Source organism: Fukomys damarensis, unplaced genomic scaffold, assembly GCF_012274545.1.
Source record: "Fukomys damarensis isolate Sample0158 unplaced genomic scaffold, DMR_v1.0_HiC HiC_scaffold_30, whole genome shotgun sequence".
Taxonomy (NCBI): domain Eukaryota; kingdom Metazoa; phylum Chordata; class Mammalia; order Rodentia; family Bathyergidae; genus Fukomys; species Fukomys damarensis.
Window position 1 is genome coordinate 49748227 of NW_022900942.1, and position 16217 is coordinate 49764443.

A 16217-nucleotide genomic window follows, 5' to 3' on the forward strand; every position below is an offset into this window, starting at 1 on the left:
TTTTTTTCCATGTGTACAGGGGTAACACATCGTACTAAATATGTAAGGTCATATCTACGTGGTTTTGATTACAGAAACAAAGTATTCTCTAAATAATGAAGAAAAGAATAAGATAAGACTATAAGAGCAAGAAGCAATTTAAATACGTTAAATATTTTCATCTCCAGAATTAAGGATTATTTAAATCCTACATCATTGCCTTTTCTCTTTTACTTTCATATTTAGTTTTATTTTAGGATTCCCTATTTTTAATGTTCATACAGAGATTTCTTTAACTGAAATAATGAATAGTTTCTTTGGTGTGAAAAACTATAATAGTACATAGGATCCTAATGAGATAATTAATAATGTGAAGTAAGAAGTAAAGGGCTAAACGTGCAGGGAAAGTGGGAAGGGTGGGGGAAAGGTAATAAGGGAGAGGAAAAAAATATGAGAAACTGAAAAAATGGAAATAAAGTGATTGTAAATGGGGAGGGGAGGAGAGGGTGAAGGGAGGGCAGGGACAAGAGGAAAAATGAGAATCAAGACCTCTTATGTAAAGGTACAGAATCGCAATGATGAATGTAATTGTATTGTATACCTAGATTGTACCAATAAACTCAATAAAAAAAAAAAAAGAAGGGACAAGAAAAAAAAATAAAAGGATGCTAAATCTTCCGATTTTATTTTCTTTGCATTTTTTGGTCTTGTACACTATTCATTTATAACTGCAATAGTGCTTCACAACAGACCACCCCACAACTCAATAGCTGAAGACAATAAATGTTTTGTTTTTCATTCATGGGTTCATCGTCCATATTGGAGAGGGCCCTTCGTCAGGCTCAGATCTAATGGACAGATTCCTCAGAAAAATTATCTCAATAAGAAATAGCAGGGAAGGGGGAAAAATAAGAACCAAGATAGATTATGTAAAGGTGCAAATTTCAAATGATGAATGTCATGATATTGTACACCTAAAATATATATACCAATAAAATTAATTTATAAAATGGAAAACAGAAGAGACCCAAAGCCAATAAAGAAACTGAATTAGCTATTAAAAATAGGTTATTAATTTTGAATTTAAACAGCTTGGCTATGGATAGAGAAGTCATTGAGTGGACTCTGGACAGAAAAATAAAAACTTTAAAGAAATTAAAACCTCAAACATTACACCCATGAAAGTTTATAGATCAAAATTCAACTGAATTAGGTCACTCGAGGCTGTGCATTGACTTTGTAGATCTGCTTTGCATTCTTTCATCCCCTTCAGCCAGCAGCTTCCGGAGAGGCATGGTTCTTACAGCACAAACGCAGTAGTGCAAAACAGTCAGTAGACATATAGAATGCCACTCAAGGTGTGAGCTGGACTTCTCTTTTACCCTTCCTAGGATTTTTGGGGTTTTTTTGATCATGGTTCAGTTGTCCTGTTAATTCAATTTCTTTACTGGCTTCAGATCTCTTCTTTTTTATTTTTTTAAAAGATAGTTTTGATAATCTGCGCCGTCTAGAGCTCCAGTCAGCACATTTCAACAGTCTGATTTTATTGCATATACTTATATTTACATTAATTTCTATAATAGCAGTAGTGATGACACCTCCTTCATGCCTGATTTTTGTAATTCGGGTCTTATCTCTCTTATTCTTGGTCAGTTTAGCAAAAGGTTGATAAATTCTGTTGACCTTTGCAAAATACCAGTTTTTAGTCTTACTGACTTCTTTATTGTTTTTAAACTTTGATATAGATTTCTCTTTGATTTTCATTGGTATCTTGCTCAGAATAATTTCACTTCATATACTTTTTCTGAGAAGTGGAAATTTTGGTTATTTACTTGATACCTTTTTTCTTTTCTAGAATTGGCATAAAAAAGCTATGAACTTTCCTCTTGGAGCTATATTAATTGCATTTATAAATATTTACATTTTGTGAATTTATTTTTATTTAATCCAAAATATTTTCTAAATTCCTTGCTGATTTATTTTTGGATCTGTTATTTATTTATAAGCTTCTGTTTAATTTGCACATATTCTAAGATTTCCATAAATTTATTTCTGCTATTTCTAAATTAATTTTACTGTACTAAGAAACATTCTGGAGGGAGGGCAGGGGTGTGAGGAAAAAGTGAGAACCAAGATCTGTCACGTAAAAGTACAAGATCCTAATGATGACTATAACTGTACTGTATACTTAAAAAGTACCAATAAAGTCAATTAAAAATAAACATTCTGGATTTGTTTCAATGATGTTAAAATAATTTATACTTTAAAATTAAACCATTAGGAATGTTCAGTGTAAATGAAATTAATACAGGAGGTATAATATAAATATGGTGAATATGGTATTATTAAATTATTAAAACATTAAACATTTATTAAAATTTATTAAAGACACGTTGCTATCAGTTCTCCTCAATAGATTTCCCCTCACTTTGAACATAGTTATCCCATCATTCCTGCCATTTGTCGAGTTCTTGAAGTTCTTTAATGACTGTCTCTGCATGCCTGCCCTCATGCCCTCCATCCACCCGATGTGTCTATGGCTATTTCTGGCAAATGAAAACATTACGGGGTATCCTCAACTACTTATCCACCAGATCCGGAACTGTGTGAATTCATTCTCTTCTTCATGGCCAAAATCACAAGGAAATATGAATGTTTGCATCAATTTGGGACATCTAGGCAGCCATAATAGTACAACTAAAAACCATCAAAAAAATGGAAAGAGCAATGGAATATGTGTGTTCAAAGTGATGGGGCATATTTTGAGAGGAATTAATGGCCATGTATATTTTATGGTACTACTAAAAAATTTAAATCCTTAACATAATTTATTATACCTTGTATATTTTTCTATAATTGAGTGGGTGTTTACAAATGTCAGTTAGGTCAAGTTGGTTGACAGTCCTGTACAAATACCTTAACTCTTTGTCTGAGTTACTTTTCTCCTTACTGGGACAAAATATCAGATACCCAGAGGAAAAAAGGTTTATTTTAGCTCACAATTTGTAAAGGTGTCAATCCATATTTGGCTGGCTCTAAGTCAGGGTGGAATGGCAGAGAGGCAATGCAGAGGAGAAACAGTCCATGATGTGGCATGGCAGGCAAAAAACAGGAGGCAGCAGACACCGGAGGCCATCTTTATCTCCCTTTATATCCCATCCATGCTGTGCACATCATCCAGGATGAAGCTTTTATTATCCACCCCCCTTAATCCCAGCATCATACCCTTCATCCAAATTCACACAACCTAGATCCAGCCTTCGAAACTCCTCACCTATGACCACATGAGGATTTGGGGGGACATTTTAGGTACTAGACATAACACTCTCTAGTGATTTCCTATCTACCGTTCATTGAATTACTTTTAGTTATAGATGTTTTCATGTATTTCCATTTTTAAAAAATTATTTAAAAAAATACACTGACAAGTTGACAAAAAAGGAAGAATGCACCAAGGACAAGTTTTAGGTTTGGAATGGGAGATTTTGGAAGTAATTTGCCACTAATACTAGACTTAGACTTGAGTGAATCTTTGAAATCAATTTGTTTGGTACTGGGAATCAAACTTGGGTCCTTGCGCTTGCCAGACAGGCAGCAGCACCACTGAGCTAAATCCCAGGCCCCTGACTGTGTAGATCTTTGAATTCCAAGCTTCATGTTGTTGATTCCCAGTACCAAACAAAACAAAACAAAAAGTTTAATTGGCAATGAAATGCAAAGGCAAAGCTGTAATTAAAACAAAAAACAAAAAAACAAAAAACAGCTGAGCGTGATGGCAGATGCCTGTAATCCCAGCACTCTGGAGGCTGAGGCAGGAGGATCACTGTGAGTTCGAGACCAGCCTGGACTACAAAGTGAGTTTCAGGTCAGTCTGAAATACATAGTGGAACCCTGTCTCAAAAAACAAAACAAAACAAAACAAAATTTAAAAAAACAATGTAGTCAGTTTGAGTAAATCAAATCTAAACCTGTTACATATGCAAACTAGGCACAAAGAAATTATCTCAGCTAAACTTCCAAGATGAGAATTAGCTCCATATCAAATATAAAACACTCAAAGATTCAGTCACAGTGTAAACCAGTAGAAACAGTTCACAGAATTTTGCTCAAAACTTTTCCGATATTGTATTGTACTGAGATTATAATTACATTTGATGTACTGCATGAATGAGAAAAGGAAAGTTTTAAACAAAAACAAGGACCATGAAACTATTATTTAAATTTTTTATTGAGTTTATTGGTACATTTTAGGTATACTTTATGATCACATTTGTCACTGAGAATTTGTACCTGTACTTGATACATTTTCATTTTTACTGTTTTCCCATTCCCCTGTCCTCCCTTCAACCTATCCATCCTCCCTTTATACATAAGCATTGTTTCTGTATTGTCCTTCTTACCTTCAATTTTTTCTTTCCCTTATTTCTTTTCCCCTGCCCACCTCCGTAGTTCCCCTTCCCCTTTGAACATTTTGTTCCTATATCAATTATACATTTTGGTCTTCCTGTACACCTTTAGTTTCTCACACCAAAGAAACTATTCTGTATTTACACATGTGTCCTATTTATTTCAGTTATGAATATGGCTTCAAGGTGCACACATTTAGCTTAGCTATACATGCCTCAAGTTTGTCTTTCTTTGAGGCTGAGTAGTACTCAGTTTTATACAAAAAATAACCCACATCTTCTTTATCCACTCACCAGTTGATGTTCATTTGGATGTTTCCAAAATTTAGTTATTACAAAATGTGCCACTATAAATATGGGTGTACATATATAGCTGTGGCATGATGCTTTTAATTCTTTCAGGGACATACCCAGCAGGGGGATAGCAGGGTTCGGTGGAATCTCTAGCCCCAGTTTTTTGAGGAATCTCCACACTGATTTTCACAGTGGTTGCACCAGTCTGCACTCCCACCTACAGTGGAGAAGGGTTTCTTTCTCTCCACTGCCCTCCAGCATTTGTTATTGGTCGATTTCGAGATAGGAGCCATTCTTTCTCAAATGAGATGGAATCTCATTGTACGTTTTTTATTACATTTTCAATTTCATTGTTTGATATTAGGTTGTTTAGAATTTTTTATGTCTTCTGCATTCAAAGTTGGTAATTCATATATATCTAGGAATCTGTTCATTTCTTCCTGTGTTTTCCAACTTATTGGTGTATAGGTACTCAAATAAGTATTAATTATCCTCTGGAATTCTGCTGGATCTATTGTGATTTCACCCTTTTCATTCCTAGCTGCATGGATTTGAGACTTTTTTTCCTTTTTTTAATAAGAAATTAAAATTGGATGAGGTTTTGTCAATTGTACTTATTCTTTCCAAGAACCTACTCGTAGATTCAGTGATTTTTTTTTTGTACCATTCTCTTAATCTCCATTGCATCGATTTCTGTTCTGACTTTTATAATTTCCTCCCTTGTTACCAGCTTTTGTTTTGTCTTGCTCTTCTTTTTCTAAGAGCTTGAGATTCAGCATTAGGTTGTTTGAGCTCACTTTTTTTTTCTTAATCTAGGCATTCACTGCTGTGAATTTGCCCCTTAGAACTGCTTTTATTGTGTCCTATAAATTCCTGTATGTTGTATTGGCGTTATCATTTAATTGTAGAAACTGTGAAATTTCTTCTTTAATTTGCCTTGTGAACCACTGGTTGTTCAGGAGGGTATTATTAAATTTCATTGCATTTGTGAAGTTCTTGTGTTTCTTTTGCTATTGCTCTCCAGTTTCATTGTGCTATGGTCTGACAATATATAGGGGATATCTTAAATTCCTTTACAATTTCTTAAACATGTTCTATGAGCTATCATATGATCTATTTTGGATAATGATCCCTGTGCAGTAGAGAAGAATGTGTATTCTGATTTTGTGGTGTAACACTTTGTAGAAATTTCTTAAGTCCCATTTGTTCAAAAGTTTGGTTCAGTTCTAATATTTTGTTGTTGATTTTTTTTATCTCATTAATCTGTCTATTTGTGACAGTGGGGTCTTGAGGTCTCCCACTAATATTGCATTAGTGCTTATTTGTTGTTTCATGTCCATTAATATTTGTTTTATACAGTTGGGTGCGTTAATATTTAGTGCCTATATATTTGTGATTGTCATCTTTTCCTCTTGGATTGTTCCCTTTACAAGGATTTAGTGACATTATTTATCTCTCTTAATTATTTTTGGTTTGAAATATACTTTGTCTGCAAATAGGACAGCTACCCTGCTTTTTTCCAGATTTCTGTCCCATGAAGTATTCCTTTCCATCCTTTTACTTTCAGTCTATAAATTTCTTTTTGAATTGTGTTTTTTTTATATAGCATATTGTTGGGTCTTTTTTCTTGATCCATCTGCCAGTTTATTTCTTTTGATTGTTGACTTCAGCCCATTAACATTGATGGTTATACTTGGTATGTGTTGACTTATCTTTATCATCTTATTTTCCTATTGTTGGCTCTTTTGTTTTTTATTTTTCCCCTTTCCAGTTAATTTCTTGTCTTGCCTGATGGCTTCTATATAGCATATTGTTGGGTCTTTTTTCTTGATCCATCTGCCAGTTTATTTCTTTTGATTGTTGACTTCAGCCCATTAACATTGATGGTTATACTTGGTATGTGTTGACTTATCTTTATCATCTTATTTTCCTATTGTTGGCTCTTTTGTTTTTTATTTTTCCCCTTTCCAGTTAATTTCTTGTCTTGCCTGATGGCTTCATTCTGTTGTGCGCCACATTCTGTTGGGCCTCATGTAGTGGTGGACCTCATTGTCTTTTCCTATTAGTATTTAAAATTTTTTGGAAAGCTTGTTTGGTATTCAGGAATTTTCTCAGGTATTCTTTGCCATGAAAGTATCTTATTTTTTCTATGAATTCTGAAAGATAGTTTTGTAGGCTACATCAGTCTAAGTTGGAGGTTGTTTTCTTTTGGGGCTTGAACACTTTACTCTGGCCTCTCCTTGACTTGAGGGCTTGTTTTGAAAAGTATGCTGTGATTCTGGTTTTTTTTGTATGTGATTTGTTTCTTCTCTTTAACTGCTTTTATTATTTTGTTCTTCAGTTGGGTTTCTGTGATCTTGACTATTATACCTCTAGGTGTAGAATTTTTTTATCATGGCTAGTAGGAGTTCTTTATGCCTCCCTTATTTGTATGTCAAATTGTTTTCCTCTGTTTGGGAAGTTTTCTGCCATACTTCTGTGAAGAGATTTTTTTCTATGTCATTTGCACTTTCTCCTGCTTTTTCATTGACTCTAATCAGTCTTGTGTTATTCTTCTTTGCATCTTTTAGCAGTTGCTGGATCAATTTCTCATGGTCCTTTACTATTTTTAAGAAATCACTCTTTTCATGGTCACTAATTGCAATCCTGCCTTCCACATCTGATATTTTGTGTTCACATTGGCTCATTCTGCTGAGAATACTTTCAATGGAATTTTTAATTTCCTGGATATCTGTTTGAATTTGTTTCATGAATTCCATTTCTTTCCTATGCTGGTATTCATAGTTTTCATTTCTTTTCTATGCTGGGCATTCGTGGCTTCCATCATAGTCCTGAGCTCATCTATTTCTTAATTTGTTTCTGTTATAAAATCTCTAATCATGTCTTTCATTCTGCTCGCCATGCTTGTAGTTATCTGGGAAATGATTTCTGTTTTGATCTTTTTTCTGGAGCCTTGTTTATCTGTTTTGTTATTTCTTGTATTATCAGTTTAGGATGTCCAGGTAGTTATAACATTTTTCTACCTTATTGCCCCCATAATTTGCCTTTGGCGACCCGGAACTTTCTTTTTTTTTTTTTTTCCTTGTTTAGGTGTCTTCTCATATCTAATTTTTTGTTGTTGATGTTTTTGGTTTAATTCCTGGGCCAATACTTCTGTATTGCTTATTGTGAGTATCTTTATTGCTAGTGTTTAGAACTCTGAAGGAATGACTACTTCTCAGAGGTGTCTTCCAGGTATAGTTTGTGTTTAGCATTTGAGTTTCTACTGACTCTTAGGCAATCTCAGTTTCAGTATACCAGGAAGGATAACTGATTAGAACAATCATGATATCTGACAAAGTAATACAATCATCATCAATAATAGCATCAGGAACAACTTATAAAATGAGTACTTGTAGTAACTATTAATCTGTCACCTTTTAAGTACATGAATTACATCAAAATCAAGGACAAGGCCAAAATATGTTTTCAGTAAATAAGCAAATGTACCCTCCAGGATGAGGATTTAGGAAGAGTTAGTGGGTAGCAGAAAGGTAGAAGGAGAGGGAAATGTTAGAAGTGAGAGCAGAGAATACAGGAAGATCGAGCAAACTTTGGGAAACTGATGAAGACAGGAGGAAAAGACAGAAGAAAGAAAAAATACAAGGACAGAACAAACTAACAGCAACAATAAAATTAGAAACTGTATTCACTCTCCTATAAAAGTAAGAACAATTAACAAAAAAAATCCTAGATATGACAAGGACAGAAAGAAGAAAGTAGAGAATTGGAGAAGAGAGAAGAAAAGAAAAACATAGGGGCCTCCTTCAGGGTGTGCCTCTGCTGTCAAGGTAGACAGTGTGGGCAGCAGCAAGCAGGTTCAAGTCGATTCTTCTCAGCAAACTAGCTGTAGTCTACTGAGATTCAGGCTGGCTTCTGGTTGTAAGTTGAGCTCCCCGACCTCTGGCGGGTTTGAACCCTGCCAGGTTCTACTGAAGGTTTGAACCATCCTTTCCCTGAAGTAAGCCCAGGTTCTGGTGAAAGGTGCTAGACCCACCAGCTCATCAACTACTATAGTTCTGTACATCTTTATTATAGAGACTTTCTTCACTCTCTGAGTGGGATTCAATTTTTATCAAGGAGGCTCTGAGAGGCCCTCTTTCTGCTGTTCAACACTGCTCTATCTTCTGCAGCTTGTAACAATGGCCGATATGGTCCTAGCGTTCTGGGTCATCAGGGGCAGTCCTGAGCCTCCTCGCAGTTGTCCCAGGGTGGTAGGAGTGGTTATGAAGCCATTGTTTTTAAAGAAAGCAAAATGGAAACAAAATGTTACTAGAAACAAAAAGTAAAACTTTAACTCAACAAGTCAATAGTTGTATCATTCATCCAACAGAGAAAGTAATAGATAACTAAAATTTGAAGAAATTGTATAAAATGCATCAAAGCAACATAATGAGTAGGTAATGAAACATTTAAAAGCATGGAATATAGAATGAGAGGGCATAATAAATATCTAATGAAAGATTATTGTGGAATTTGTATTTAAAAACATAACAAATTCTAAATTAATTGTTGTTTGGTTAGTGAAAGAAAGTAAGAAAGTGATGGTGGCAAGCCCTGAACATATTCAAAAGTTAGAGGGTATTTAGAAATATATTCTTAAAACTTATAATTAAAATTATCTTTCTATGTATGAGAAAAAGCCAAATAATTCTGTAGAAACAAATCAATATATTTTTACAGCAAAAGTAGGGACTCAATTAATTCAAAATTATGATTGTAGAATTTATAAAATTGAAAGCAAAATACAAAGAAAGAGAAAGTAAATACAAAATGAAAAATATATTTTGAAGGTACAAAGACCTAATGCTACCTCATTTAAAAGATAATACTAAAAGACAATATGACAATGCAATGGTAGGATCAATCAGAAATAGAAATAAATGAATCAAATTCAGAATCAAGGATGCAACACTGTATTAGTCAAATTTTTCATTGCTTTTAAAAAATACCTACCACTTAAAATTTAAAGGAGGAGAGATTAATTTGGCTTATGATTTCAGAGGATTCAGTTCACAATTGGATATATCCGGGGCAGGAACTTCATGGAGGAAGAACATGGTGGAGCAAGGCTGCTGAGGTTGGGGTGGTCCCCTAGCAGAGCATGGGAGCAGCACCAGAGAGAAAGGGGTAAGGGACCAGATACAGTAGTCAAGTGTGACACCTGGATGGCCACGCAGACACACCATATATATGTGTGTGTGTGAGTGTGTGTGTATTATATATGTGTGTATTATATATAATATAATATTAAGATAATACATATAAACTACTCACATCAATCAGTCAATGAAGCCCCTGGACTGAGCAGCAGTCTAGATTGAGTATATCATGCTAATTGAGGCAACAAGAAAATTGGGAGGTGGCTGAATCTAGAATGTGTGATGCTGAGATGAGATTAAGGATGTAATGCTAGAATTAATTCATGGTGTGAGGCTAGTATTAAGGGTGTCCCACTTTGTGTGAGTGCTTCCCTCCCTAAGGGAGCCAGGCTGGAAAATAAGAAATACAAATAAGGCAGTCATTGCTGCTTGTCATTACTTTTTCATTACTTTGCTGCTTTCCTGCCTTCCTGCCTTCTGCCACCATGAACTGTTTCTCTTATGCAATGCCCTTCTGACATATTTCCCTACCTTGGAGCCAGCTGACTATGGACTGATATCTCTACAAATTGAGCTGAAATAAATCTTTCTCCTTTAACTTTTGGTTGTTTAGCATTTTGTCTTAACAATATGAAAAGTAACTAAGACACATACATACATACATACATACATACATACATGACACATTCTTGAGAAATAGGAATTTATGTATAATTTCAGACTTCTACAAAATCCCCCCAAAAAAGAAATTTAGAAACATGGAAATTTATAAACTAGCACAAATTATCAGCTAAACTGAGATGGAAATAGTAAAAATATGAAAAAATTAGGCATGAATCATGAATATAAATGTAAGAAAGTTCTTAAGTGCTCACACTGGCAAAATTCTTTCACGAAATTTATTTATTCAAAAGGATTTTTAAAAACCCAACCCAGTTATGTTTTTTTCTAAGAATGGACTAAAGAATAGTTATAAAGTTGATATAACGAGTAAACTTCTTTATCTATCTTTTTCTGAACTTCTCTTGGACAGTTGAGGAAATTTGATTAAATTATAAAGGAAATTAAAATGAGTAAACTTCTTTATCTTTTTCTGAACTTCTCTTGGACAGTTGAGGAAATTTGATTAAATTATAAAGGAAATTAAAGTAACTGATGGAAATTTTCAAGTTTAAAATTTCAAACATTTACATAGAAAAAATAATATTTTCCATGTATTCAAATTTATCTTTTGAGTTTTTTTAATAGTAATTTGTTGTTATCTTCTTACTGGCCTATCCTGGTTCAAGTTAGGATTCTTAATACATTTATGCAGCTTGTTTGTGTTACAGCTTTGTACCTGTTCGATTATTCTGTTTTCAACATAGTCCTTATGTAAACATTTATTTTGTATATTAACTGCATGAACCATTGTATTATTTGCTATAAATTTCATTTTTTTTGCTTTGTCATATAATTATGTCACTAATAAACAATAATCATTTTTGCCTTTTTTATTCCCATATTTGTAATTCCTACTTAATCACTTTACTTGCAGATGTTTTGAAAAGACACTAGCCATTTTTCTAATTTTGGAGCAGTTACTGAGTGCCTCTATGTAACGATCACGGTATCTACTGATCATGATAAGTGAGATTTATACTAAAACTATACTTAATTTATAAAACATTCTAATCCTTCTGGTGATGAAGGAAGGAAGCAGTACATGCCATAATGCAATATTGAAATAATCCATATTTTAGATTTAGCATGATTCACAGATAAGTAATTTCTGAAACCAAAATAGCTCGTATTCATTATCAAAGATTTTTCCTACAGTATTTGTTTCAAATTCTGATTTGCTTTTGTTTATATCATTATACATCTAGAACATGAGGCCTTTTCGAGAGATATTGTAGAGTTAAGATGGCATCTGGAAGATAGAAATCATCAGTTAGAACATTTGAAGAAACAAAAGGCAAAGATAGAAGAAGCAAATGCAAAGGTTCAAGCAGACATAGACTTTATGCAAAACCATGGTGCACTTCTGGACTCAAAGCGGAGGCAGGAAGTGGAAGCTCTGTGGGAGCGTTACCAAAAGAAATTCGAGGTGAATGAATACACGAATGGATGTGCACCTCACAAATTGTTATTCATTTACAAGTATTACAATCACGAGAAATCACATATCTTTAAAGATTTCATTTTACTCAAAATCAACTGACCATTTATTTCCCAGAGAATTTGTTAGACTATGTACATACAATCGATAGAATGAGTCTATTTTAACTGTATCTTTTTTACTTACCTTTAAACCTAAGGACGATTTATAATACTTAGTCAATCTAACTTAGTCTTCCAATAAAACGTTTGAAGATTCAGAACACCTGGATGTTTTTCAAAGTCCTAGGTGAACAGAGGGTAAATAGAATATATAAGTAATATCATTGTTGCTGAAAATATACAAATGCACCAGTCTTTTCAATGGTTAACATTTACCTTTTCTATTGGGGGTTAATAGACTAGAAAAATAATTTAGATATAACTATATAAAAAGAACAAGTTTAAATTTGCATTATATTTAATTTTGGTCATTTTAAAGTAAATAAAGCAAGTTATTCAATGTTTTCTGTGTTTACTTTTACATTTTCACTTTCCCCTTACCTTTGACAAAGACAACTATTATCAAAAATTTCACATTTCTAGCCGGGCGTGGTGGCGCACGCCTGTAATCCCAGCACTCAGGAGGCTGAGGCAGGAGGATCGCTGTGAGTTCGAGACCAGCCTCAGCTACATAGTGAGTTCCAGGTCAGTCTGAACTACATAGTTGAGACCCTGTTTCAACCCCCCCCAAAAAGTTTCTAGCCGGGCGTGGTGCCGCACGCCTGTAAATCCCAGCACTCAGGAGGCTGAGGCAGGAGGATCGCTGTGAGTTCGAGACAAGCCTCAGCTACATAGTGAGTTCCAGGTCAGTCTGAACTACATAGTTGAGACCCTGTCTCAACCCCCCCCAAAAAAAATTTCATGTTTCTAACAAAAATGAATAATTTTATTCCAAGCTACATAGTGAGTTCCAGGTCAGTCTGAACTACATAGTTGAGACCCTGTTTCAACCCCCCCCAAAAAAATTTCATGTTTCTAACAAAAATGAATAATTTTATTCCAAGATGTCTAGAAACAATGTATATTATTTTAAAAATTATACAGACAGTATCAAACACTGTGTCACTTTGTGCCACTTGTTTTATAATATATCTCGGTTTAAGGAAGTTACTATTGATAGCTATATTTATAATTTAGTTATGCTACTTGTTATGTTCCATCAAACATATATCTCACAAATTATTATTTACCATTTTCTCTCATTCGGATATCTTACTTCTTTCCAATATTGGACAACAAAACCACCATTTTGATTATAAACAGTGATCACCAATGAACACTTTCCCTTCTATGAGTGTGTGTGAATTTTTCTTAGCTATATTCTTAGCTATAGGATATTTACTGAGTCATAGGTTAAGCATAATTTCAATTTTATTAGAAAACACCAAATTACAGTAACAATTTGTGTTACTAGAGTAGTGGCAAAGGTGGAAGCTTCTCATTTTTCCACTGTGGATGATGAGGCCAGCTCTTTCTTAATAACTCATTTCTACATAGTGGGAAGGCAAAGCGGGAGGCTAAAGGTTATCAGTTTTCCTTTCCTTGTGTCTTTCTAAGGAGATGTAGGTGGGAATTATTAGATTGATTTCTAGGAAAGTTCTTTGAGATGAACCAATTGACTTTAAAGAAGGATTTTTTTTTAAGTTTTCTAGCAACCAGCATATGATTGCTACAGGTGTACTTTATATTGTATTGCAAGTTAGGATTGAAAGAGAAAGGCAACAGATTTGTATCCTTTCTATGAGAGAAAAGTAAACCGCAATCTTGTTTAAACAATGTACTTAGTTTATTTATGTTAACTCTAGACAAACCTATCCTGATATATCCCACAATTTTCATCAACATTGTAATTTTTATACTTTAAACATTTGTCCCCATAGGTTTAAAAGCACATCCAAATTTGCTGCTCCAGAGTGTTTTTCTCTGACATCAGACAATGGACTTGGGTATGCAAGCAGAGGAAAGCTTAGTTGACAGGCAGCTGGAAACTAAGCTTGGGAATGGGAAAATGCAATAAACTTTATTTAGACAGTCCAGAGAAGCAACAAACTTTATGTACAGCTTACCAAGGCCACTATGATGGTTGATTTTATATACCAACTTTGTGGGGCCACAGTTTCCAGAGAATTGTATGTGAAACCTTCAGGATGTTTCAGTGAAGATAAATGACAGAGGATAGGTAGGTAGATAGATAGATAGATAGATAGATAGATAGATAGATAGATAGATAACATTAACATTTAAATCAGTGGATTTAGAGTGAAGCTGATAATCCTTCATGATGTGAGTAGGCCTCATCCATATAGTCTAAGGTTTTAAAATAAAGACTTCTTTCCTTTAAGCAAAAAAGAATTCCATTAGCACACTATTTTTGTATTTGAACTGCAAATTTCCCATGGGTATCCAGCAAGTCATTCCACACTGTAGATTTTGGACTTGCACCTCTATAATCATATGAGAAATTCCCTCAAAATAAATTATCCTCCTTCTCTCTTGTTTTTGTTTCTTCAAAACCCCGACTGGTACAACCAATTTCAGAGTAATAGCTGCATTTCTAGCATTTCCACATCACTGTGCACTCATTGCATCTGAAATGGCTGGATCAGAGCTTCTATTTATCCAGCCTTAATTCAGCCTGCCACTTTCTCGCTATCCCAGACATCAGAGTGATTGAGACCCCCGCCTTCTTGAATTCTGTGGTGGGAGCCAGGAACCCTGATAAGAAATTATCTACTCTGGTGTATAATACAAGGGAAAGTAATTCCCATAATGCAATTGAGGTGCTATTAAGAAAGGTTATAAATATTGTGCAACCAAAATGCGAAAACTTGCAATAAGGTGGAGGAATAGTGATATTTTAGAAAAATAAAACATATTTTTTTGCTTAGAAAATGAGTAAAACTGACAAATCTCAAGAATAAAAAAACCTACTTACGCACACTAAGGTGACCAAATACCTCCTCAAAGAGACACAGTAATACTTTCAGGCTGTAGAAAAGTGTGACAGAATATTGTTCCAGATCACAGGGCTGAAACATGAGTCTGTGTGTACAAATCCCAACAAATTCAGAGTTTAGGTAGTTTTTTAAGCCTTTGCACCTCAGTTTCTTCACTTATAAAATGAATATAATAAAAGTATCATAAATAAAGTATGAATTAAAGGAAATTAAAAACAAAGCCTACCAACACTTGTGAGATGTAATGTTTATAGGGAAATTCTTAGCTGTAAACATTTGCATTTAAAGAAAAGATTTCCTATCAATAATTTAATTATTTACAGCATGAAATTAGACAATGAAGAGAATGTTAAACTCAAAAGGAGAGAGGGAGTGATAAAGATTAGAGCAGAGATAAAACTGAGGCCCAGCCTAAGAACTGGTTATTGCAGTGCATTGAGTCTACACCGTTAATGAGTGGCCTATCACACCCTGGGCCACTACTTACTTATCTTCTCCTCAGGAATAAGTCCCAAACAAGTGGGGACACCTATATGCTCAGAGCCTGCTCAAATTACTCAAATTAGCCACCTCCATCAAGCCTCTGGAATGCAGATAAGTCCAGTGGCATGCCTATAGACAAATCTTGCTATGAATCTGTACCATGGTAAAACTCACTATGTGGTTGCCCTGCCTGGCCACCATTTTTTTTCATTTAGATCTAGAAGAAACAATGACTTCCACCCTTTACATATCCCAGGGTCACTTTATGTACAACGATTCCAAAATATTCTTTTGAGACAGGAAAGGGGGATTAAAAAGTAATTTTTTCCCCCTGGTACCAGGGATTGAACTCAGGACCTTGCACTTGCAAGACAGGTATGGGGCCAAGAGCTAAATCCCCAGCCCCAAGACAGTAACTGTTTAGGGCTTAGAGTTTCTCTGTGGGGCAATGAAAAATACATGGGGATGAGACAAATACATGGTAAGAAAATGTAGAGAATGTGCTGAATGCCACTGAATAATGTACTTTACTATAGTTCATATGCTATGAATTTTACTTCAACAAAACTGAAGTAAATCCAAAAAGTATACATTTTAAAAGATCACCACCGCTATTGTAGTTAGATGTAAAGTGTCCCTGGTTGGAGCAGGCAGGTCCCTGGGGTGTGAGCTGGAAAGATGGTCCACCCTCTGCCTCTCGCTTTCTCTGCTTTGGGTGCCATAGCTTGAGCAGCTTTTCTCTACCCTACAGTTTCTGCCTCGGAGCCAGCAACCAATGAACTAAACTTAGAAGACACTGTGAGCCAAAAAAACCT

At 34.7% G+C, this 16217-nt stretch overlaps 1 protein-coding gene across 1 annotated transcript in view; it reads left to right on the plus strand.

The window, feature by feature from the left end:
• Nucleotides 1–16217, plus strand: part of Ccdc178 (coiled-coil domain containing 178) — a 373788-nt gene that overhangs the window by 73295 nt on the left and 284276 nt on the right. The window contains exon 8 of the mRNA XM_033757579.1: nt 11689–11909. Within this exon, the coding sequence (XP_033613470.1) occupies nt 11689–11909 (221 nt within the window). The remainder of the gene's footprint in view (nt 1–11688; nt 11910–16217) is intronic.